Source organism: Phyllobates terribilis, unplaced genomic scaffold (assembly GCF_046119375.1).
Source record: "Phyllobates terribilis strain yellow unplaced genomic scaffold, ASM4611937v1 Scaffold_1651__1_contigs__length_237130, whole genome shotgun sequence".
Taxonomy (NCBI): Eukaryota; Metazoa; Chordata; class Amphibia; order Anura; family Dendrobatidae; genus Phyllobates; species Phyllobates terribilis.
In genome coordinates this window covers 202,735-227,096 of record NW_027364411.1, presented here as the reverse complement: position 1 = coordinate 227,096, position 24,362 = coordinate 202,735, and the positions used below count along the sequence as shown (strand labels likewise).

Below are 24,362 nucleotides of genomic sequence, written 5' to 3'. Positions count from 1 at the left end.
TTATTATGGGAGCACTGTGGATATCACTGTTATTATGGGAGCACTGTGGATGTCACTGTTATTATGGGGGCACTGTGGATATCACTGTTATTATGGGGGCACTGTGGATATCACTGTTATTATGGGGGCACTGTGGATATCACTGTTATTATGGGAGCACTGTGGATATCACTGTTATTATGGGAGCACTGTGGATATCACTGTTATTATGGGGGCACTGTGGATGTCACTGTTATTATGGGAGCACTGTGGATGTCACTGTTATTATGGGAGCACTGTGGATGTCACTGTTATTATGGGGGCACTGTGGATGTCACTGTTATTATGGGAGCACTGTGGATATCACTGTTATTATGGGGGCACTGTGGATGTCACTGTTATTATGGGAGCACTGTGGATGTCGCTGTTATTATGGGAGCACTGTGGATGTCACTGTTATTATGGGAGCACTGTGGATGTCACTGTTATTATGGGGGCACTGTGGATGTCACTGTTATTATGGGGGCACTGTGGATGTCACTGTTATTATGGGAGCACTGTGGATGTCACTGTTATTATGGGAGCACTGTGGATGTCACTGTTATTATGGGAGCACTGTGGATGTCACTGTTATTATGGGAGCACTGTGGATGTCACTGTTATTATGGGAGCACTGTGGATGTCACTGTTATTATGGGGGCACTGTGGATGTCACTGTTATTATGGGAGCACTGTGGATGTCACTGTTATTATGGGAGCACTGTGGATATCACTGTTATTATGGGAGCACTGTGGATATCACTGTTATTATGGGGGCACTGTGGATATCGCTGTTATTATGGGAGCACTGTGGATATCACTGTTATTATGGGAGCACTGTGGATGTCGCTGTTATTATGGGAGTACTGTGGATGTCACTGTTATTATGGGAGCACTGTGGATATCACTGTTATTATGGGGGCACTGTGGATATCACTGTTATTATGGGAGCACTGTGGATATCACTGTTATTATGGGAGCACTGTGGATATCACTGTTATTATGGGAGCACTGTGGATATCACTGTTATTATGGGAGCACTGTGGATGTCGCTGTTATTATGGGGGCACTGTGGATATCACTGTTATTATGGGAGCACTGTGGATGTCACTGTTATTATGGGAGCACTGTGGATATCACTGTTATTATGGGGGCACTGTGGATATCGCTGTTATTATGGGAGCACTGTGGATGTCACTGTTATTATGGGAGTACTGTGGATGTCGCTGTTATTATGGGGGCACTGTGGATATCGCTGTTATTATGGGAGCACTGTGGATGTCACTGTTATTATGGGAGTACTGTGGATGTCGCTGTTATTATGGGGGCACTGTGGATATCACTGTTATTATGGGAGCACTGTGGATGTCGCTGTTATTATGGGAGCACTGTGGATATCACTGTTATTATGGGAGCACTGTGGATGTCACTGTTATTATGGGGGCACTGTGGATGTCACTGTTATTATGGGAGCACTGTGGATATCACTGTTATTATGGAGCACTGTGGATATCACTGTTATTATGGAGCACTGTGGATATCACTGTTATTATGGAGCACTGTGGATATCACTGTTATTATGGGAGCACTGTGGATGTCACTGTTATTATGGGAGCACTGTGGATATCACTGTTATTATGGGAGCACTGTGGATGTCACTGTTATTATGGGAGCACTGTGGATGTCACTGTTATTATGGGAGCACTGTGGATGTCACTGTTATTATGGGAGCACTGTGGATGTCACTGTTATTATGGGAGCACTGTGGATGTCACTGTTATTATGGGAGCACTGTGGATGTCACTGTTATTATGGGAGCACTGTGGATGTCACTGTTATTATGGGAGCACTGTGGATGTCACTGTTATTATGGGAGCACTGTGGATATCACTGTTATTATGGGGGCACTGTGGATGTCTCTGTTATTATGGGAGCACTGTGGATGTCACTGTTATTATGGGAGCATTGTGGATATCACTGTTATTATGGGAGCACTGTGGATATCACTGTTATTATGGGGGCACTGTGGATGTCTCTGTTATTATGGGAGCACTGTGGATGTCACTGTTATTATGGGAGCATTGTGGATATCACTGTTATTATGGGAGCACTGTGGATATCACTGTTATTATGGGAGCACTGTGGATATCACTGTTATTATGGGAGCACTGTGGATATCACTGTTATTATGGGAGCACTGTGGATGTCACTGTTATTATGGGAGCACTGTGGATATCACTGTTATTATGGGAGCACTGTGGATGTCACTGTTATTATGGGAGCACTGTGGATATCACTGTTATTATGGGAGCACTGTGGATATCACTGTTATTATGGGAGCACTGTGGATATCACTGTTATTATGGGAGCACTGTGGATATCACTGTTATTATGGGAGCACTGTGGATGTCACTGTTATTATGGGAGCACTGTGGATGTCACTGTTATTATGGGAGCACTGTGGATATCACTGTTATTATGGGGGCACTGTGGATGTCACTGTTATTATGGGAGCACTGTGGATATCACTGTTATTATGGGAGCACTGTGGATGTCGCTGTTATTATGGGGGCACTGTGGATGTCACTGTTATTATGGGAGCACTGTGGATATCACTGTTATTATGGGAGCACTGTGGATGTCACTGTTATTATGGGAGCACTGTGGATATCACTGTTATTATGGGAGCACTGTGGATATCACTGTTATTATGGGAGCACTGTGGATGTCACTGTTATTATGGGAGCACTGTGGATATCACTGTTATTATGGGGGCACTGTGGATATCACTGTTATTATGGGGGCACTGTGGATATCACTGTTATTATGGGAGCACTGTGGATATCACTGTTATTATGGGAGCACTGTGGATGTCACTGTTATTATGGGAGCACTGTGGATGTCACTGTTATTATGGGAGCACTGTGGATATCACTGTTATTATGGGAGCACTGTGGATGTCACTGTTATTATGGGAGCACTGTGGATATCACTGTTATTATGGGGGCACTGTGGATGTCACTGTTATTATGGGAGCACTGTGGATATCACTGTTATTATGGGAGCACTGTGGATGTCACTGTTATTATGGGAGCACTGTGGATGTCACTGTTATTATGGGGGCACTGTGGATGTCACTGTTATTATGGGGGCACTGTGGATGTCACTGTTATTATGGGGGCACTGTGGATGTCACTGTTATTATGGGAGCACTGTGGATGTCACTGTTATTATGGGAGCACTGTGGATATCACTGTTATTATGGGAGCACTGTGGATATCACTGTTATTATGGGAGCACTGTGGATATCACTGTTATTATGGGAGCACTGTGGATGTCGCTGTTATTATGGGGGCACTGTGGATATCACTGTTATTATGGGAGCACTGTGGATGTCACTGTTATTATGGGAGCACTGTGGATGTCACTGTTATTATGGGGGCACTGTGGATATCACTGTTATTATGGGGGCACTGTGGATGTCACTGTTATTATGGGAGCACTGTGGATGTCACTGTTATTATGGGAGCACTGTGGATGTCACTGTTATTATGGGGGCACTGTGGATATCACTGTTATTATGGGAGCACTGTGGATGTCGCTGTTATTATGGGGGCACTGTGGATATCACTGTTATTATGGGAGCACTGTGGATGTCACTGTTATTATGGGAGCACTGTGGATATCACTGTTATTATGGGGGCACTGTGGATGTCACTGTTATTATGGGAGCACTGTGGATATCACTGTTATTATGGGAGCACTGTGGATGTCGCTGTTATTATGGGGGCACTGTGGATATCACTGTTATTATGGGAGCACTGTGGATGTCACTGTTATTATGGGAGCACTGTGGATGTCACTGTTATTATGGGGGCACTGTGGATGTCACTGTTATTATGGGGGCACTGTGGATGTCACTGTTATTATGGGAGCACTGTGGATGTCACTGTTATTATGGGAGCACTGTGGATGTCACTGTTATTATGGGAGCACTGTGGATATCACTGTTATTATGGGAGCACTGTGGATGTCACTGTTATTATGGGAGCACTGTGGATGTCGCTGTTATTATGGGAGCACTGTGGATGTCACTGTTATTATGGGGGCACTGTGGATATCACTGTTATTATGGGGCACTGTGGATGTCGCTGTTATTATGGGAGCACTGTGGATGTCACTGTTATTATGGGAGCACTGTGGATGTCACTGTTATTATGGGAGCACTGTGGATATCACTGTTATTATGGGGGCACTGTGGATATCACTGTTATTATGGGGCACTGTGGATGTCGCTGTTATTATGGGAGCACTGTGGATATCACTGTTATTATGGGAGCACTGTGGATGTCACTGTTATTATGGGAGCACTGTGGATGTCACTGTTATTATGGGAGCACTGTGGATATCACTGTTATTATGGGAGCACTGTGGATATCACTGTTATTATGGGAGCACTGTGGATGTCGCTGTTATTATGGGAGCACTGTGGATGTCACTGTTATTATGGAGCACTGTGGATGTCGCTGTTATTATGGGAGCACTGTGGATGTCACTGTTATTATGGAGCACTGTGGATGTCGCTGTTATTATGGGAGCACTGTGGATATCACTGTTATTATGGGAGCACTGTGGATATCACTGTTATTATGGGAGCACTGTGGATATCACTGTTATTATGGGGGCACTGTGGATATCACTGTTATTATGGAGCACTGTGGATGTCACTGTTATTATGGGAGCACTGTGGATATCACTGTTATTATGGAGCACTGTGGATGTCACTGTTATTATGGGAGCACTGTGGATATCACTGTTATTATGGAGCACTGTGGATATCACTGTTATTATGGGAGCACTGTGGATGTCACTGTTATTATGGGAGCACTGTGGATATCACTGTTATTATGGAGCACTGTGGATGTCACTGTTATTATGGGGGCACTGTGGATGTCACTGTTATTATGGGGGCACTGTGGATGTCACTGTTATTATGGGGGCACTGTGGATATCACTGTTATTATGGGAGCACTGTGGATATCACTGTTATTATGGGAGCACTGTGGATGTCACTGTTATTATGGGAGCACTGTGGATATCACTGTTATTATGGAGCACTGTGGATGTCACTGTTATTATGGGAGCACTGTGGATGTCACTGTTATTATGGGGGCACTGTGGATGTCACTGTTATTATGGGGGCACTGTGGATATCACTGTTATTATGGGAGCACTGTGGATATCACTGTTATTATGGGGGCACTGTGGATATCACTGTTATTATGGGAGCACTGTGGATGTCACTGTTATTATGGGGGCACTGTGGATATCACTGTTATTATGGGAGCACTGTGGATATCACTGTTATTATGGGGGCACTGTGGATATCACTGTTATTATGGGAGCACTGTGGATGTCGCTGTTATTATGGGAGCACTGTGGATGTCACTGTTATTATGGAGCACTGTGGATATCACTGTTATTATGGGAGCACTGTGGATATCACTGTTATTATGGAGCACTGTGGATATCACTGTTATTATGGGAGCACTGTGGATATCACTGTTATTATGGAGCACTGTGGATATCACTGTTATTATGGGAGCACTGTGGATATCACTGTTATTATGGGAGCACTGTGGATATCACTGTTATTATGGGAGCACTGTGGATGTCACTGTTATTATGGGAGCACTGTGGATGTCACTGTTATTATGGGAGCACTGTGGATGTCACTGTTATTATGGGAGCACTGTGGATGTCACTGTTATTATGGGAGCACTGTGGATGTCACTGTTATTATGGGAGCACTGTGGATATCACTGTTATTATGGGGGCACTGTGGATATCACTGTTATTATGGGAGCACTGTGGATATCACTGTTATGGGGGCACTGTGGATGTCACTGTTATTATGGGAGCACTGTGGATATCACTGTTATTATGGGAGCACTGTGGATGTCACTGTTATTATGGGAGCACTGTGGATGTCACTGTTATTATGGGAGCACTGTGGATATCACTGTTATTATGGAGCACTGTGGATGTCACTGTTATTATGGGAGCACTGTGGATATCACTGTTATTATGGAGCACTGTGGATATCACTGTTATTATGGGAGCACTGTGGATATCACTGTTATTATGGAGCACTGTGGATGTCACTGTTATTATGGGAGCACTGTGGATGTCACTGTTATTATGGAGCACTGTGGATATCACTGTTATTATGGGGGCACTGTGGATGTCACTGTTATTATGGGAGCACTGTGGATGTCACTGTTATTATGGGTGCACTGTGGATATCACTGTTATTATGGGAGCACTGTGGATGTCACTGTTATTATGGGTGCACTGTGGATGTCACTGTTATGGGGGCACTGTGGATGTCACTGTTATTATGGGAGCACTGTGGATATCACTGTTATTATGGGAGCACTGTGGATATCACTGTTATTATGGGAGCACTGTGGATGTCACTGTTATTATGGGTGCACTGTGGATGTCACTGTTATGGGGGCACTGTGGATATCACTGTTATTATGGGAGCACTGTGGATGTCACTGTTATTATGGGTGCACTGTGGATGTCACTGTTATGGGGGCACTGTGGATGTCACTGTTATTATGGGAGCACTGTGGATATCACTGTTATTATGGGAGCACTGTGGATATCACTGTTATTATGGGAGCACTGTGGATATCACTGTTATTATGGGGGCACTGTGGATGTCGCTGTTATTATGGGAGCACTGTGGATATCACTGTTATTATGGGAGCACTGTGGATATCACTGTTATTATGGGAGCACTGTGGATGTCACTGTTATTATGGGAGCACTGTGGATATCACTGTTATTATGGGAGCACTGTGGATGTCACTGTTATTATGGGAGCACTGTGGATGTCGCTGTTATTATGGGAGCACTGTGGATGTCGCTGTTATTATGGGAGCACTGTGGATGTCACTGTTATTATGGGAGCACTGTGGATATCACTGTTATTATGGGAGCACTGTGGATATCACTGTTATTATGGGAGCACTGTGGATATCACTGTTATTATGGGAGCACTGTGGATGTCACTGTTATTATGGGGGCACTGTGGATATCACTGTTATTATGGGAGCACTGTGGATATCACTGTTATTATGGGGGCACTGTGGATATCACTGTTATTATGGGGCACTGTGGATATCACTGTTATTATGGGAGCACTGTGGATGTCACTGTTATTATGGGAGCACTGTGGATATCACTGTTATTATGGGAGCACTGTGGATGTCACTGTTATTATGGGGGCACTGTGGATATCACTGTTATTATGGGGGCACTGTGGATATCACTGTTATTATGGGGGCACTGTGGATATCACTGTTATTATGGGAGCACTGTGGATATCACTGTTATTATGGGAGCACTGTGGATATCACTGTTATTATGGGGGCACTGTGGATGTCACTGTTATTATGGGAGCACTGTGGATGTCACTGTTATTATGGGAGCACTGTGGATGTCACTGTTATTATGGGGGCACTGTGGATGTCACTGTTATTATGGGAGCACTGTGGATATCACTGTTATTATGGGGGCACTGTGGATGTCACTGTTATTATGGGAGCACTGTGGATGTCGCTGTTATTATGGGAGCACTGTGGATGTCACTGTTATTATGGGAGCACTGTGGATGTCACTGTTATTATGGGGGCACTGTGGATGTCACTGTTATTATGGGGGCACTGTGGATGTCACTGTTATTATGGGAGCACTGTGGATGTCACTGTTATTATGGGAGCACTGTGGATGTCACTGTTATTATGGGAGCACTGTGGATGTCACTGTTATTATGGGAGCACTGTGGATGTCACTGTTATTATGGGAGCACTGTGGATGTCACTGTTATTATGGGAGCACTGTGGATGTCACTGTTATTATGGGAGCACTGTGGATGTCACTGTTATTATGGAGCACTGTGGATGTCACTGTTATTATGGGAGCACTGTGGATGTCACTGTTATTATGGGAGCACTGTGGATGTCGCTGTTATTATGGGAGCACTGTGGATGTCACTGTTATTATGGGGGCACTGTGGATGTCACTGTTATTATGGGGGCACTGTGGATGTCACTGTTATTATGGGGGCACTGTGGATGTCACTGTTATTATGGGAGCACTGTGGATGTCACTGTTATTATGGGAGCACTGTGGATGTCACTGTTATTATGGGAGCACTGTGGATGTCACTGTTATTATGGGAGCACTGTGGATGTCACTGTTATTATGGGAGCACTGTGGATGTCACTGTTATTATGGGAGCACTGTGGATGTCACTGTTATTATGGGAGCACTGTGGATATCACTGTTATTATGGGAGTACTGTGGATGTCACTGTTATTATGGGAGCACTGTGGATATCACTGTTATTATGGGGGCACTGTGGATATCACTGTTATTATGGGAGCACTGTGGATATCACTGTTATTATGGGAGCACTGTGGATATCACTGTTATTATGGGAGCACTGTGGATATCACTGTTATTATGGGAGCACTGTGGATGTCGCTGTTATTATGGGGGCACTGTGGATATCACTGTTATTATGGGAGCACTGTGGATGTCACTGTTATTATGGGAGCACTGTGGATATCACTGTTATTATGGGGGCACTGTGGATATCGCTGTTATTATGGGAGCACTGTGGATGTCACTGTTATTATGGGAGTACTGTGGATGTCGCTGTTATTATGGGGGCACTGTGGATATCGCTGTTATTATGGGAGCACTGTGGATGTCACTGTTATTATGGGAGTACTGTGGATGTCGCTGTTATTATGGGGGCACTGTGGATATCACTGTTATTATGGGAGCACTGTGGATGTCGCTGTTATTATGGGAGCACTGTGGATGTCGCTGTTATTATGGGAGCACTGTGGATGTCACTGTTATTATGGGAGCACTGTGGATGTCGCTGTTATTATGGGAGCACTGTGGATGTCACTGTTATTATGGGGGCACTGTGGATATCGCTGTTATTATGGGAGCACTGTGGATATCACTGTTATTATGGGAGTACTGTGGATGTCGCTGTTATTATGGAGCACTGTGGATATCACTGTTATTATGGGAGCACTGTGGATGTCACTGTTATTATGGGAGCACTGTGGATATCACTGTTATTATGGGGGCACTGTGGATATCACTGTTATTATGGGAGCACTGTGGATGTCACTGTTATTATGGGAGCACTGTGGATGTCACTGTTATTATGGGAGCACTGTGGATATCACTGTTATTATGGGAGCACTGTGGATGTCACTGTTATTATGGGAGCACTGTGGATGTCACTGTTATTATGGGGGCACTGTGGATATCACTGTTATTATGGGAGCACTGTGGATGTCACTGTTATTATGGGGGCACTGTGGATGTCACTGTTATTATGGGAGTACTGTGGATATCACTGTTATTATGGGGGCACTGTGGATGTCACTGTTATTATGGGAGCACTGTGGATGTCACTGTTATTATGGGAGCACTGTGGATGTCACTGTTATTATGGGGGCACTGTGGATATCACTGTTATTATGGGAGCACTGTGGATGTCACTGTTATTATGGGAGCACTGTGGATGTCACTGTTATTATGGGGGCACTGTGGATATCACTGTTATTATGGGAGCACTGTGGATGTCACTGTTATTATGGGGGCACTGTGGATGTCACTGTTATTATGGGGGCACTGTGGATGTCACTGTTATTATGGGGCACTGTGGATATCACTGTTATTATGGGAGCACTGTGGATATCACTGTTATTATGGGGCACTGTGGATATCACTGTTATTATGGGAGCACTGTGGATATCACTGTTATTATGGGGCACTGTGGATGTCACTGTTATTATGGGGGCACTGTGGATGTCACTGTTATTATGGGAGCACTGTGGATATCACTGTTATTATGGGAGCACTGTGGATATCACTGTTATTATGGGAGCACTGTGGATGTCACTGTTATTATGGGGGCACTGTGGATATCACTGTTATTATGGGAGCACTGTGGATGTCACTGTTATTATGGGGGCACTGTGGATGTCACTGTTATTATGGGAGCACTGTGGATGTCACTGTTATTATGGGAGCACTGTGGATATCACTGTTATTATGGGAGCACTGTGGATATCACTGTTATTATGGGAGCACTGTGGATGTCACTGTTATTATGGGAGCACTGTGGATGTCACTGTTATTATGGGAGCACTGTGGATATCACTGTTATGGGGGCACTGTGGATATCACTGTTATTATGGGGGCACTGTGGATGTCACTGTTATTATGGGAGCACTGTGGATATCACTGTTATTATGGGGGCACTGTGGATGTCACTGTTATTATGGGAGCACTGTGGATGTCACTGTTATTATGGGAGCACTGTGGATGTCACTGTTATTATGGGAGCACTGTGGATATCACTGTTATGGGGGCACTGTGGATATCACTGTTATTATGGGGGCACTGTGGATGTCACTGTTATTATGGGAGCACTGTGGATATCACTGTTATTATGGGGGCACTGTGGATGTCACTGTTATTATGGGAGCACTGTGGATATCACTGTTATTATGGGGGCACTGTGGATGTCACTGTTATTATGGGAGCACTGTGGATATCACTGTTATTATGGGGGCACTGTGGATGTCACTGTTATTATGGGAGCACTGTGGATATCACTGTTATTATGGGGGCACTGTGGATGTCTCTGTTATTATGGGAGCACTGTGGATATCACTGTTATTATGGGAGCACTGTGGATGTCACTGTTATTATGGGAGCACTGTGGATGTCACTGTTATTATGGGAGCACTGTGGATATCACTGTTATGGGGGCACTGTGGATATCACTGTTATTATGGGGGCACTGTGGATGTCACTGTTATTATGGGAGCACTGTGGATATCACTGTTATTATGGGGGCACTGTGGATGTCACTGTTATTATGGGAGCACTGTGGATATCACTGTTATTATGGGGGCACTGTGGATGTCACTGTTATTATGGGAGCACTGTGGATATCACTGTTATTATGGGGGCACTGTGGATGTCACTGTTATTATGGGAGCACTGTGGATATCACTGTTATTATGGGGGCACTGTGGATGTCTCTGTTATTATGGGAGCACTGTGGATATCACTGTTATTATGGGAGCACTGTGGATGTCACTGTTATTATGGGGGCACTGTGGATGTCACTGTTATTATGGGGGCACTGTGGATATCACTGTTATTATGGGAGCACTGTGGATGTCACTGTTATTATGGGGGCACTGTGGATGTCACTGTTATTATGGGAGCACTGTGGATGTCACTGTTATTATGGGAGCACTGTGGATATCACTGTTATTATGGGAGCACTGTGGATGTCACTGTTATTATGGGGGCACTGTGGATGTCACTGTTATTATGGGAGCACTGTGGATGTCACTGTTATTATGGGAGCACTGTGGATGTCACTGTTATTATGGGAGCACTGTGGATGTCACTGTTATTATGGGGGCACTGTGGATGTCACTGTTATTATGGGAGCACTGTGGATGTCACTGTTATTATGGGAGCACTGTGGATATCACTGTTATTATGGGAGCACTGTGGATATCACTGTTATTATGGGAGCACTGTGGATGTCACTGTTATTATGGGAGCACTGTGGATATCACTGTTATGGGGGCACTGTGGATATCACTGTTATTATGGGGGCACTGTGGATGTCACTGTTATTATGGGAGCACTGTGGATATCACTGTTATTATGGGAGCACTGTGGATGTCACTGTTATTATGGGAGCACTGTGGATATCACTGTTATGGGGGCACTGTGGATGTCACTGTTATGGGGGCACTGTGGATATCACTGTTATGGGGGCACTGTGGATATCACTGTTATTATGGGGGCACTGTGGATATCACTGTTATTATGGGAGCACTGTGGATGTCACTGTTATTTTGGGAGCACTGTGGATGTCACTGTTATTATGGGAGCACTGTGGATATCACTGTTATTATGGGGGCACTGTGGATGTCACTGTTATTATGGGAGCACTGTGGATATCACTGTTATTGGGGCACTGTGGATGTCACTGTTATGGGGGCACTGTGGATATCACTGTTATGGGGGCACTGTGGATATCACTGTTATTATGGGGGCACTGTGGATATCACTGTTATTATGGGAGCACTGTGGATGTCACTGTTATTATGGGAGCACTGTGGATATCACTGTTATGGGGGCACTGTGGATGTCACTGTTATGGGGGCACTGTGGATATCACTGTTATGGGGGCACTGTGGATATCACTGTTATTATGGGGGCACTGTGGATATCACTGTTATTATGGGAGCACTGTGGATGTCACTGTTATTATGGGAGCACTGTGGATGTCACTGTTATTATGGGGGCACTGTGGATGTCACTGTTATTATGGGGCACTGTGGATATCACTGTTATTATGGGAGCACTGTGGATATCACTGTTATTATGGGGCACTGTGGATATCACTGTTATTATGGGAGCACTGTGGATATCACTGTTATTATGGGAGCACTGTGGATATCACTGTTATTATGGGAGCACTGTGGATGTCACTGTTATTATGGGGGCACTGTGGATATCACTGTTATTATGGGAGCACTGTGGATGTCACTGTTATTATGGGGGCACTGTGGATGTCACTGTTATTATGGGAGCACTGTGGATGTCACTGTTATTATGGGAGCACTGTGGATATCACTGTTATTATGGGAGCACTGTGGATATCACTGTTATTATGGGAGCACTGTGGATATCACTGTTATTATGGGAGCACTGTGGATATCACTGTTATTATGGGAGCACTGTGGATATCACTGTTATTATGGGAGCACTGTGGATGTCACTGTTATTATGGGGGCACTGTGGATATCACTGTTATTATGGAGCACTGTGGATGTCACTGTTATTATGGAGCACTGTGGATATCACTGTTATTATGGGAGCACTGTGGATGTCACTGTTATTATGGGAGCACTGTGGATGTCACTGTTATTATGGGAGCACTGTGGATATCACTGTTATTATGGGAGCACTGTGGATGTCACTGTTATTATGGGAGCACTGTGGATGTCACTGTTATTATGGGAGCACTGTGGATATCACTGTTATGGGGGCACTGTGGATATCACTGTTATTATGGGGGCACTGTGGATATCACTGTTATTATGGGAGCACTGTGGATATCACTGTTATTATGGGGGCACTGTGGATATCACAGTTATTATGGGAGCACTGTGGATGTCACTGTTATTATGGGAGCACTGTGGATATCACTGTTATTATGGGAGCACTGTGGATATCACTGTTATTATGGGAGCACTGTGGATGTCACTGTTATTATGGGAGCACTGTGGATATCACTGTTATGGGGGCACTGTGGATGTCACTGTTATGGGGGCACTGTGGATATCACTGTTATGGGGGCACTGTGGATATCACTGTTATTATGGGGGCACTGTGGATGTCACTGTTATTATGGGTGCACTGTGGATGTCACTGTTATTATGGGAGCACTGTGGATATCACTGTTATGGGGGCACTGTGGATATCACTGTTATTATGGGGGCACTGTGGATGTCACTGTTATTATGGGAGCACTGTGGATGTCACTGTTATTATGGAGCACTGTGGATGTCACTGTTATTATGGGAGCACTGTGGATATCACTGTTATTATGGGAGCACTGTGGATGTCACTGTTATTATGGGAGCACTGTGGATATCACTGTTATGGGGGCACTGTGGATGTCACTGTTATGGGGGCACTGTGGATGTCACTGTTATGGGGGCACTGTGGATGTCACTGTTATGGGGGCACTGTGGATGTCACTGTTATGGGGGCACTGTGGATGGCATTGTGTGGAGTGATCTCTTCTCACCTAATGTTCTGATCAGTAACATGTAAACGCCGACGGCCAGAGATTTCAGCTCCGGAGAGACGCACCTGCAGGAACAGCATAAAATATAATACAAGTCATCAACTGTGGGATCATTGATCGGTGTCGTGCGGAGGAAGCCCCTCACAATCCCTGTAAGGTAACTGCTGTGCCCTCTCCTGTAAATGATGTAGCTACAGATAGTACTGCCTCCGTGTCTCTCCCTGTACATGATGTAGCTACAGATAGTACTGCCTCCTTGGCCCTCTCCTGTAAATGATGTAGCTACAGATAGTACTGCCTCCGTGTCTCTCCCTGTACATGATGTAGCTACAGATAGTACTGCCTCCTTGGCTCTCCCTGTAAATGATGTAGCTACAGATAGTACTGCCTCCTTAGCTCTCCCTGTAAATGATGTAGCTACAGATAGTACTGCCTCCGTGTCTCTCCCTGTACATGATGTAGCTACAGATAGTACTGCCTCCTTGGCTCTCCCTGTAAATGATGTAGCTACAGACAGTACTGCCTCCTTAGCTCTCCCTGTAAATGATGTAGCTACAGATAGTACTGCCTCCGTGTCTCTCCCTGTACATGATGTAGCTACAGATAGTACTGCCTCCTTGGCTCTCCCTGTACATGATGTAGCTACAGATAGTACTGCCTCCTTGGCTCTCCCTGTAAATGATGTAGGTACAGACAGTACTGCCTCCTTAGCTCTCCCTGTAAATGATGTAGCTACAGATAGTACTGCCTCCGTGTCTCTCCCTGTACATGATGTAGCTACAGATAGTACTGCCTCCTTGGCTCTCCCTGTAAATGATGTAGCTACAGATAGTACTGCCTCCTTAGCTCTCCCTGTAAATGATGTAGGTACAGACAGTACTGCCTCCTTGGCTCTCCCTGTAAATGATGTAGCTACAGATAGTGCTGCCTCCTTGGCTCTCCCTGTAAATGATGTAGCTACAGATAGTACTGCCTCCTTGGCTCTCCCTGTAAATGATGTAGCTACAGACAGTACTGCCTCTGTGGCTCTCCCTGCAAATGATGTAGCTACAGATAGTACTGCCTCCTTGGCTCTCCCTGTAAATGATGTAGCTACAGATAGTACTGCCTCCTTGGCTCTCCCTGTACATGATGTAGCTACAGATAGTACTGCCTCCGTGGCTCTCCCTGTACATGATGTAGGTACAGACAGTACTGCCTCCTTGGCTCTCCCTGTACATGATGTAGGTACAGACAGTACTGCCTCCTTGGCTCTCCCTGTAAATGATGTAGCTACAGACAGTACTGCCTCCTTGGCTCTCCCTGTAAATGATGTAGGTACAGATAGTACTGCCTCCTTGACTCTCCCTGTAAATGATGTAGCTACAGATAGTACTGCCTCCGTGGCTCTCCCTGTAAATGATGTAGCTACAGATAGTACTGCCTCCGTAGCTCTCCCTATAAATGATGTAGCTACAGATAGTACTGCCTCCTTGGCTCTCCCTGTAAATGATGTAGGTACAGATAGTACTGCCTCCTTGGCTCTCCCTGTAAATGATGTAGCTACAGATAGTACTGCCTCCGTGGCTCTCCCTGTAAATGATGTAGGTACAGACAGTACTGCCTCCATGGCTCTCCCTGTAAATGATGTAGCTACAGACAGTACTGCCTCCTTGTCTCTCCCTGTAGATGATGTAGGTACAGACAGTACTGCCTCCTTGTCTCTCCCTGTAGATGATGTAGCTACAGATAGTACTGCCTCCGTGGCTCTCCCTGTAAATGATGTAGCTACAGATAGTACTGCCTCCGTAGCTCTCCCTATAAATGATGTAGCTACAGATAGTACTGCCTCCGTGGCTCTCCCTGTAAATGATGTAGGTACAGATCGTACTGCCTCCTTGGCTCTCCCTGTAAATGATGTAGCTACAGATAGTACTGCCTCCTTGGCTCTCCCTGTAAATGATGTAGCTACAGATAGTACTGCCTCCTTGGCTCTCCCTGTAAATGATGTAGCTACAGACAGTACTGCCTCCGTGGCTCTCCCTGTACATGATGTAGGTACAGACAGTACTGCCTCCTTGGCTCTCCATGTAAATGATGTAGCTACAGACAGTACTGCCTCCTTGGCTCTCCCTGTAAATGATGTAGGTACAGATAGTACTGCCTCCTTGGCTCTCCCTGTAAATGATGTAGCTACAGATAGTACTGCCTCCGTGGCTCTCCCTGTAAATGATGTAGCTACAGATAGTACTGCCTCCGTAGCTCTCCCTATAAATGATGTAGCTACAGATAGTACTGCCTCCTTGGCTCTCCCTGTAAATGATGTAGCTACAGATAGTACTGCCTCCGTGGCTCTCCCTGTAAATGACGTAGCTACAGATAGTACTGCCTCCATGGCTCTCCCTGTAAATGATGTAGCTACAGATAGTACTGTCTCCGTGGCTCTCCCTGTAAATGATGTAGGTACAGACAGTACTGCCTCCATGGCTCTCCCTGTAAATGATGTAGCTACAGACAGTACTGCCTCCTTGTCTCTCCCTGTAGATGATGTAGGTACAGACAGTACTGCCTCCGTGGCTCTCCCTGTAAATGATGTAGGTACAGATAGTACTGCCTCCTTGGCTCTCCCTGTAAATGATGTAGCTACAGACAGTACTGCCTCCTTGGCTCTCCCTGTAAATGATGTAGGTACAGATAGTACTGCCTCCTTGGCTCTCCCTGTAAATGATGTAGGTACAGACAGTACTGCCTCCTTGGCTCTCCCTGTAAATGATGTAGCTACAGATAGTACTGCCTCTGTGGCTCTCCCTGTAAATGATGTAGCTACAGATAGTACTGCCTCCTTGGCTCTCCCTGTAAATGATGTAGGTACAGACAGTACTGCCTCCTTGGCTCTCCCTGTAAATGATGTAGGTACAGACAGTACTGCCTCCTTGGCTCTCCCTGTAGATGATGTAGCTACAGACAGTACTGCCTCCTTACATCTCCCTGTAAATGATGTAGCTACAGATAGTACTGCCTCCTTGGCTCTCCCTGTAGATGATGTAGGTACAGATAGTACTGCCTCCTTGGCTCTCCCTGTAAATGATGTAGCTACAGATAGTACTGCCTCCTTGGCTCTCCCTGTAAATGATGTAGCTACAGATAGTACTGCCTCCGTGGCTCTCCCTGTAAATGACGTAGCTACAGATAGTACTGCCTCCATGGCTCTCCCTGTAAATGATGTAGCTACAGATAGTACTGCCTCCATGGCTCTCCCTGTAAATGATGTAGCTACAGACAGTACTGCCTCCTTGTCTCTCCCTGTAGATGATGTAGGTACAGACAGTACTGCCTCCGTGGCTCTCCCTGTAAATGACGTAGCTACAGATAGTACTGCCTCCATGGCTCTCCCTGTAAATGATGTAGCTACAGATAGTACTGCCTCCATGGCTCTCCCTGTAAATGATGTAGCTACAGATAGTACTGTCTCCGTGGCTCTCCCTGTAAATGACGTAGCTACAGATAGTACTGCCTCCATGGCTCTCCCTGTAAATGATGTAGCTACAGATAGTACTGCCTCCATGGCTCTCCCTGTAAATGATGTAGCTACAGACAGTACTGCCTCCTTGTCTCTCCCTGTAGATGATGTAGGTACAGACAGTACTGCCTCCGTGGCTCTCCCTGTAAATGATGTAGGTACAGATAGTACTGCCTCCTTGGCTCTCCCTGTAAATGATGTAGCTACAGATAGTACTGCCTCCTTGGCTCTCCCTGTAAATGATGTAGGTACAGATAGTACTGCCTCCTTGGCTCTCCCTGTAAATGATGTAGGTACAGACAGTACTGCCTCCTTGGCTCTCCCTGTAGATGATGTAGGTACAGACAGTACTGCCTCCGTGGCTCTCCCTGTAAATGATGTAGGTACAGATAGTACTGCCTCCTTGGCTCTCCCTGTAAATGATGTAGCTACAGATAGTACTGCCTCCTTGGCTCTCCCTGTAAATGATGTAGGTACAGATAGTACTGCCTCCTTGGCTCTCCCTGTAAATGATGTAGGTACAGACAGTACTGCCTCCTTGGCTCTCCCTGTAAATGATGTAGCTACAGATAGTGCTGCCTCCGTGGCTCTCCCTGTACATGATGTAGGTACAGACAGTACTGCCTCCTTGGCTCTCCCTGTAAATGATGTAGCTACAGACAGTACTGCCTCCTTGGCTCTCCCTGTAAATGATGTAGGTACAGATAGTACTGCCTCCTTGACTCTCCCTGTAAATGATGTAGCTACAGATAGTACTGCCTCCGTGGCTCTCCCTGTAAATGATGTAGCTACAGATAGTACTGCCTCCGTAGCTCTCCCTATAAATGATGTAGCTACAGATAGTACTGCCTCCTTGGCTCTCCCTGTAAATGATGTAGCTACAGATAGTACTGCCTCCGTGGCTCTCCCTGTAAATGACGTAGCTACAGATAGTACTGCCTCCTTGGCTCTCCCTGTAGATGATGTAGCTACAGACAGTACTGCCTCCTTACATCTCCCTGTAAATGATGTAGCTACAGATAGTACTGCCTCCTTGGCTCTCCCTGTAAATGATGTAGGTACAGACAGTACTGCCTCCTTGGCTCTCCCTGTAAATGATGTAGCTACAGATAGTACTGCCTCCTTGGCTCTCCCTGTAAATGATGTAGGTACAGACAGTACTGCCTCCTTGGCTCTCCCTGTAAATGATGTAGCTACAGATAGTGCTGCCTCCTTGGCTCTCCCTGTAGATGATGTAGGTACAGACAGTACTGCCTCCGTGCCTCTCCCTGTAAATGATGTAGGTACAGATAGTACTGCCTCCTTGGCTCTCCCTGTAGATGATGTAGCTACAGACAGTACTGCCTCCTTACATCTCCCTGTAAATGATGTAGCTACAGATAGTACTGCCTCCTTGGCTCTCCCTGTAGATGATGTAGCTACAGACAGTACTGCCTCCTTGGCTCTCCCTGTAAATGATGTAGGTACAGATAGTACTGCCTCCTTGGCTCTCCCTGTAAATGATGTAGGTACAGACAGTACTGCCTCCTTGGCTCTCCCTGTAAATGATGTAGGTACAGATAGTACTGCCTCCTTGGCTCTCCCTGTAAATGATGTAGCTACAGATAGTACTGCCTCTGTGGCTCTCCCTGTAAATGATGTAGCTACAGATAGTACTGCCTCCTTGGCTCTCCCTGTAAATGATGTAGGTACAGACAGTACTGCCTCCTTGGCTCTCCCTGTACATGATGTAGGTACAGACAGTACTGCCTCCTTGGCTCTCCCTGTAAATGATGTAGCTACAGATAGTACTGCCTCCTTGGCTCTCCCTGTACATGATGTAGGTACAGATAGTACTGCCTCCTTGGCTCTCCCTGTAAATGATGTAGGTACAGACAGTACTGCCTCCTTGGCTCTCCCTGTAAATGATGTAGCTACAGATAGTACTGCCTCCTTGGCTCTCCCTGTACATGATGTAGGTACAGACAGTACTGCCTCTGTGGCTCTCCCTGTAAATGATGTAGCTACAGATAGTACTGCCTCCTTGGCTATCCCTGTAAATGATGTAGGTACAGACAGTACTGCCTCCTTGGCTCTCCCTGTAAATGATGTAGGTACAGACAGTACTGCCTCCTTGGCTCTCCCTGTAAATGATGTAGGTACAGACAGTACTGCCTCCTTGGCTCTCCCTGTAGATGATGTAGCTACAGACAGTACTGCCTCCTTACATCTCCCTGTAAATGATGTAGCTACAGATAGTACTGCCTCCTTGGCTCTCCCTGTAGATGATGTAGCTACAGATAGTACTGCCTCCTTGGCTCTCCCTGTAAATGATGTAGCTACAGATAGTACTGCCTCCGTGGCTCTCCCTGTAAATGATGTAGCTACAGATAGTACTGCCTCCTTGGCTCTCCCTGTAAATGATGTAGGTATAGATAGTACTGCCTCCTTGGCTCTCCCTGTGGATGATGTAGCTACAGATAGTACTGCCTCCTTGCATCTCCCTGTAGACTATTTTCTTACAATTGGCAGTAAAGTGTCGTCTGCTGTGATGTTGGGGACTGACCAGAGAAGGATGACGTAGCTCGGGGATCCACCAGTCGCGTGTATTAAGGTTGTGAAGATCTGTGTGATCACGTAGATGAGGAACATCCGGTCACAAGTGTCACCGCGCGGACACGAGCCGAGCGTCACCGAGGAGGTCACCGACCGCGGCAAAGCCGGGGACTCGAGGCAGGAGCAATTGTGATAGACCTGGAAGATCCCAGACATTGTCATCCATCATATCATACATATCACCGACCACCATCCATCATATCAGACATATCACCGACCATCATCCATCATATCATACATATCACCGACCACCATCCATCATATCATACATATCACCGACCATCATCCATCATATCATACAAATCACCGACCACCATCCATCATATCATACATATCACCGACCATCATCCATCATATCATACATATCACCGACCATCATCCATCATATCAGACATATCACCGACCATCATCCATCATATCATACATATCACCGACCAGCATCCATCATATCATACATATCACCGACCATCATCCATCATATCATACATATCACCGACCAGCATCCATCATATCATACATATCACCGACCACCATCCATCATATCATACATATCACCGACCATCATCCATCATATCAGACATATCACCGACCATCATCCATCATATCATACATATCACCGACCACCATCCATCATATCAGACATATCACCGACCATCATCCATCATATCATACATATCACCGACCACCATCCATCATATCATACATATCACCGACCATCATCCATCATATCATACATATCACCGACCAGCATCCATCATATCATACATATCACCGACCATCATCCATCATATCATACATATCACCGACCAGCATCCATCATATCATACATATCACCGACCACCATCCATCATATCAGACATATCACCGACCATCATCCATCATATCATACATATCACCGACCACCATCCATCATATCATACATATCACCGACCATCATCCATCATATCATACATATCACCGACCAGCATCCATCATATCATACATATCACCGACCATCATCCATCATATCATACATATCACCGGCCATCATCCATCATATCATACATATCACCGACCAGCATCCATCATATCATACATATCACCGACCATCATCCATCATATCATACATATCACCGACCATCATCCATCATATCATACATATCACCGACCAGCATCCATCATATCATACATATCACCGACCAGCATCCATCATATCATACATATCACCGACCACCATCCATCATATCATACATATCACCGACCAGCATCCATCATATCATACATATCACCGACCATCATCCATCATATCATACATATCGCCGACCATGATCCATTATATCATACAAATCACCGACCATCATCCATCATATCATACATATCACAGACCACCATCCATCATATCATACATATCACCGACCAGCATCCATCATATCATACAAATCACCGACCATCATCCATCATATCATACATATCATCGACCATCATCCATCATATCATACATATCACCGACCATCATCCATCATATCAGACATATCACCGACCATCATCCATCATATCATACATATCACCGACCACCATCCATCATATCATACATATCACCGACCATCATCCATCATATCATACATATCACCGACCATCATCCATCATATCATACATATCACCGACCATCATCCATCATATCATACATATCACCGACCAGCATCCATCATATCATACATATCACCGACCACCATCCATCATATCATACATATCACCGACCATCATCCATCATATCATACATATCACCGACCATCATCCATCATATCATACATATCGCCGACCATGATCCATTATATCATACATATCACCGACCAGCATCCATCATATCATACAAATCACCGACCATCATCCATCATATCATACATATCATCGACCATCATCCATCATATCATACATATCACCGACCATCATCCATCATATCATACATATCACCGACCAGCATCCATTATATCATACATATCGCCGACCATGATCCATTATATCATACATATCACCGACCACCATCCATCATATCATACATATCACCGACCAGCATCCATTATATCATACATATCGCCGACCATGAACCATTATATCATACATATCACCGACCATCATCCATCATATCATACATATCGCCGACCATCATCCATTATATCATACATATCACCGACCAGCATCCATCATATCATACATATCACCGACCAGCATCCATTATATCATACATATCGCCGACCATGATCCATTATATCATACATATCACCGACCATCATCCATCATATCATACATATCACCGACCAGCATCCATCATATCATACATATCACCGACCAGCAGCCATCATATCATACATATCACCGACCATCATCCATCATATCATACATATCACCGACCATCATCCATCATATCATACATATCACCGACCATCATCCATCATATCATACATATCACCGACCATGATCCATTATATCATACATATCACCGACCATCATCCGTCATATCATACATATCACCGACCATCATCCGTCATATCATACATATCACCGACCATCATCCATCATATCATACATATCACCGACCATCATCCATCATATCATACATGTCACCGACCATCATCAGTCATATCATACATATCACCGACCATCATCCATCATATCATACATATCACCGACCATCATCCATCATATCATACATATCACCAACCATCATCCATCATATCATACATATCACCGACCATCATCCATCATATCATACATATCACCGACCACCATCCATCATATCATACATATCACCGACCAGCATCCATCATATCATACAAATCACCGACTATCATCCATCCTATCATACATATCACCGACCATCATCCATCATATCATACATATCATCGACCATCATCCATCATATCATACATATCACCGACCATCATCCATCATATCATACATATCATCGACCATCATCCATCATATCATACATATCACCGACCATCATCCATCATATCATACATATCACCGACCATCATCCATCATATCATACATATCACCAACCAGCATCCATCATATCAGACATATCACCGACCACCATCCATCATATCATACATATCACCGACCACCATCCATCATATCATACATATCACCGACCAGCATCCATCATATCATACAAATCACCGACTATCATCCATCCTATCATACATATCACCGACCATCATCCATCATATCATACATATCATCGACCATCATCCATCATATCATACATATCACCGACCATCATCCATCATATCATACATATCATCGACCATCATCCATCATATCATACATATCACCGACCATCATCCATCATATCATACATATCACCGACCATCATCCATCATATCATACATATCACCGACCATCATCCATCATATCATACATATCACCGACCATCATCCATCATATCATACATATCACCAACCATCATCCATCATATCATACATATCACCGACCAGCATCCATCATATCATACATATCACCGACCATCATCCATCATATCATACATATCACCGACCATCATCCATCATATCATACATATCACCGACCATCATCCATCATATCATACATATCACCAACCATCATCCATCATATCATACATATCACCGACCACCATCCATCATATCATACATATCACCGACCAGCATCCATCATATCATACATATCACCGACCAGCATCCATCATATCATACATATCACCGACCATCATCCATCATATCATACATATCACCGACCATGATCCATTATATCATACATATCACCGACCATCATCCATCATATCATACATATCACCGACCATCATCCATCATATCATACATATCACCGACCATGATCCATCATATCATACATATCACAGACCATCATATCATACATATCACCGACCATCATCCATCATATCATACATATCACCGACCATCATCCACACCGACCATCATCCATCATATCATACATATCACCGACCATCATCCATCATATCATATATATCACGGACTACCACAAATAAGATTAATTATCATGTGTCACGCATAATATACTGCACTGATGACTACTACACGTGGCACTGATTATCATACACTGCACTGATGACTACTACACGTGGCACTGATTATCATACACTGCACTGATGACTACTACACGTGGCACTGATTATCATACACTGCACTGATGAATACTACACGTGCCACTGATTATAATACACTGCACTGATGACTACTACACGTGGCACTGATTATCATACACTGCACTGATGACTACTACACCTGGCACTGATTATCA

At 44.7% G+C, this 24,362-nt stretch overlaps 1 protein-coding gene across 1 annotated transcript in view; it reads right to left on the bottom strand.

Annotated features, from left to right (window-relative positions):
* Window positions 1-13,975: 13,975 nt before the first annotated feature.
* Window positions 13,976-24,362, bottom strand: part of LOC141245017 (solute carrier organic anion transporter family member 1B3-like) — a gene marked incomplete at its 3' end in the record, with an annotated part of 189,796 nt that continues 179,409 nt past the window's right edge. Inside the window, exons 13-14 of the mRNA XM_073669030.1 lie at window positions 20,020-20,207; window positions 13,976-14,040 (exon numbers count right to left, since the gene is read on the bottom strand). Coding sequence (XP_073525131.1) covers window positions 13,976-14,040; window positions 20,020-20,207 — 253 coding nt within the window. The remainder of the gene's footprint in view (window positions 14,041-20,019; window positions 20,208-24,362) is intronic.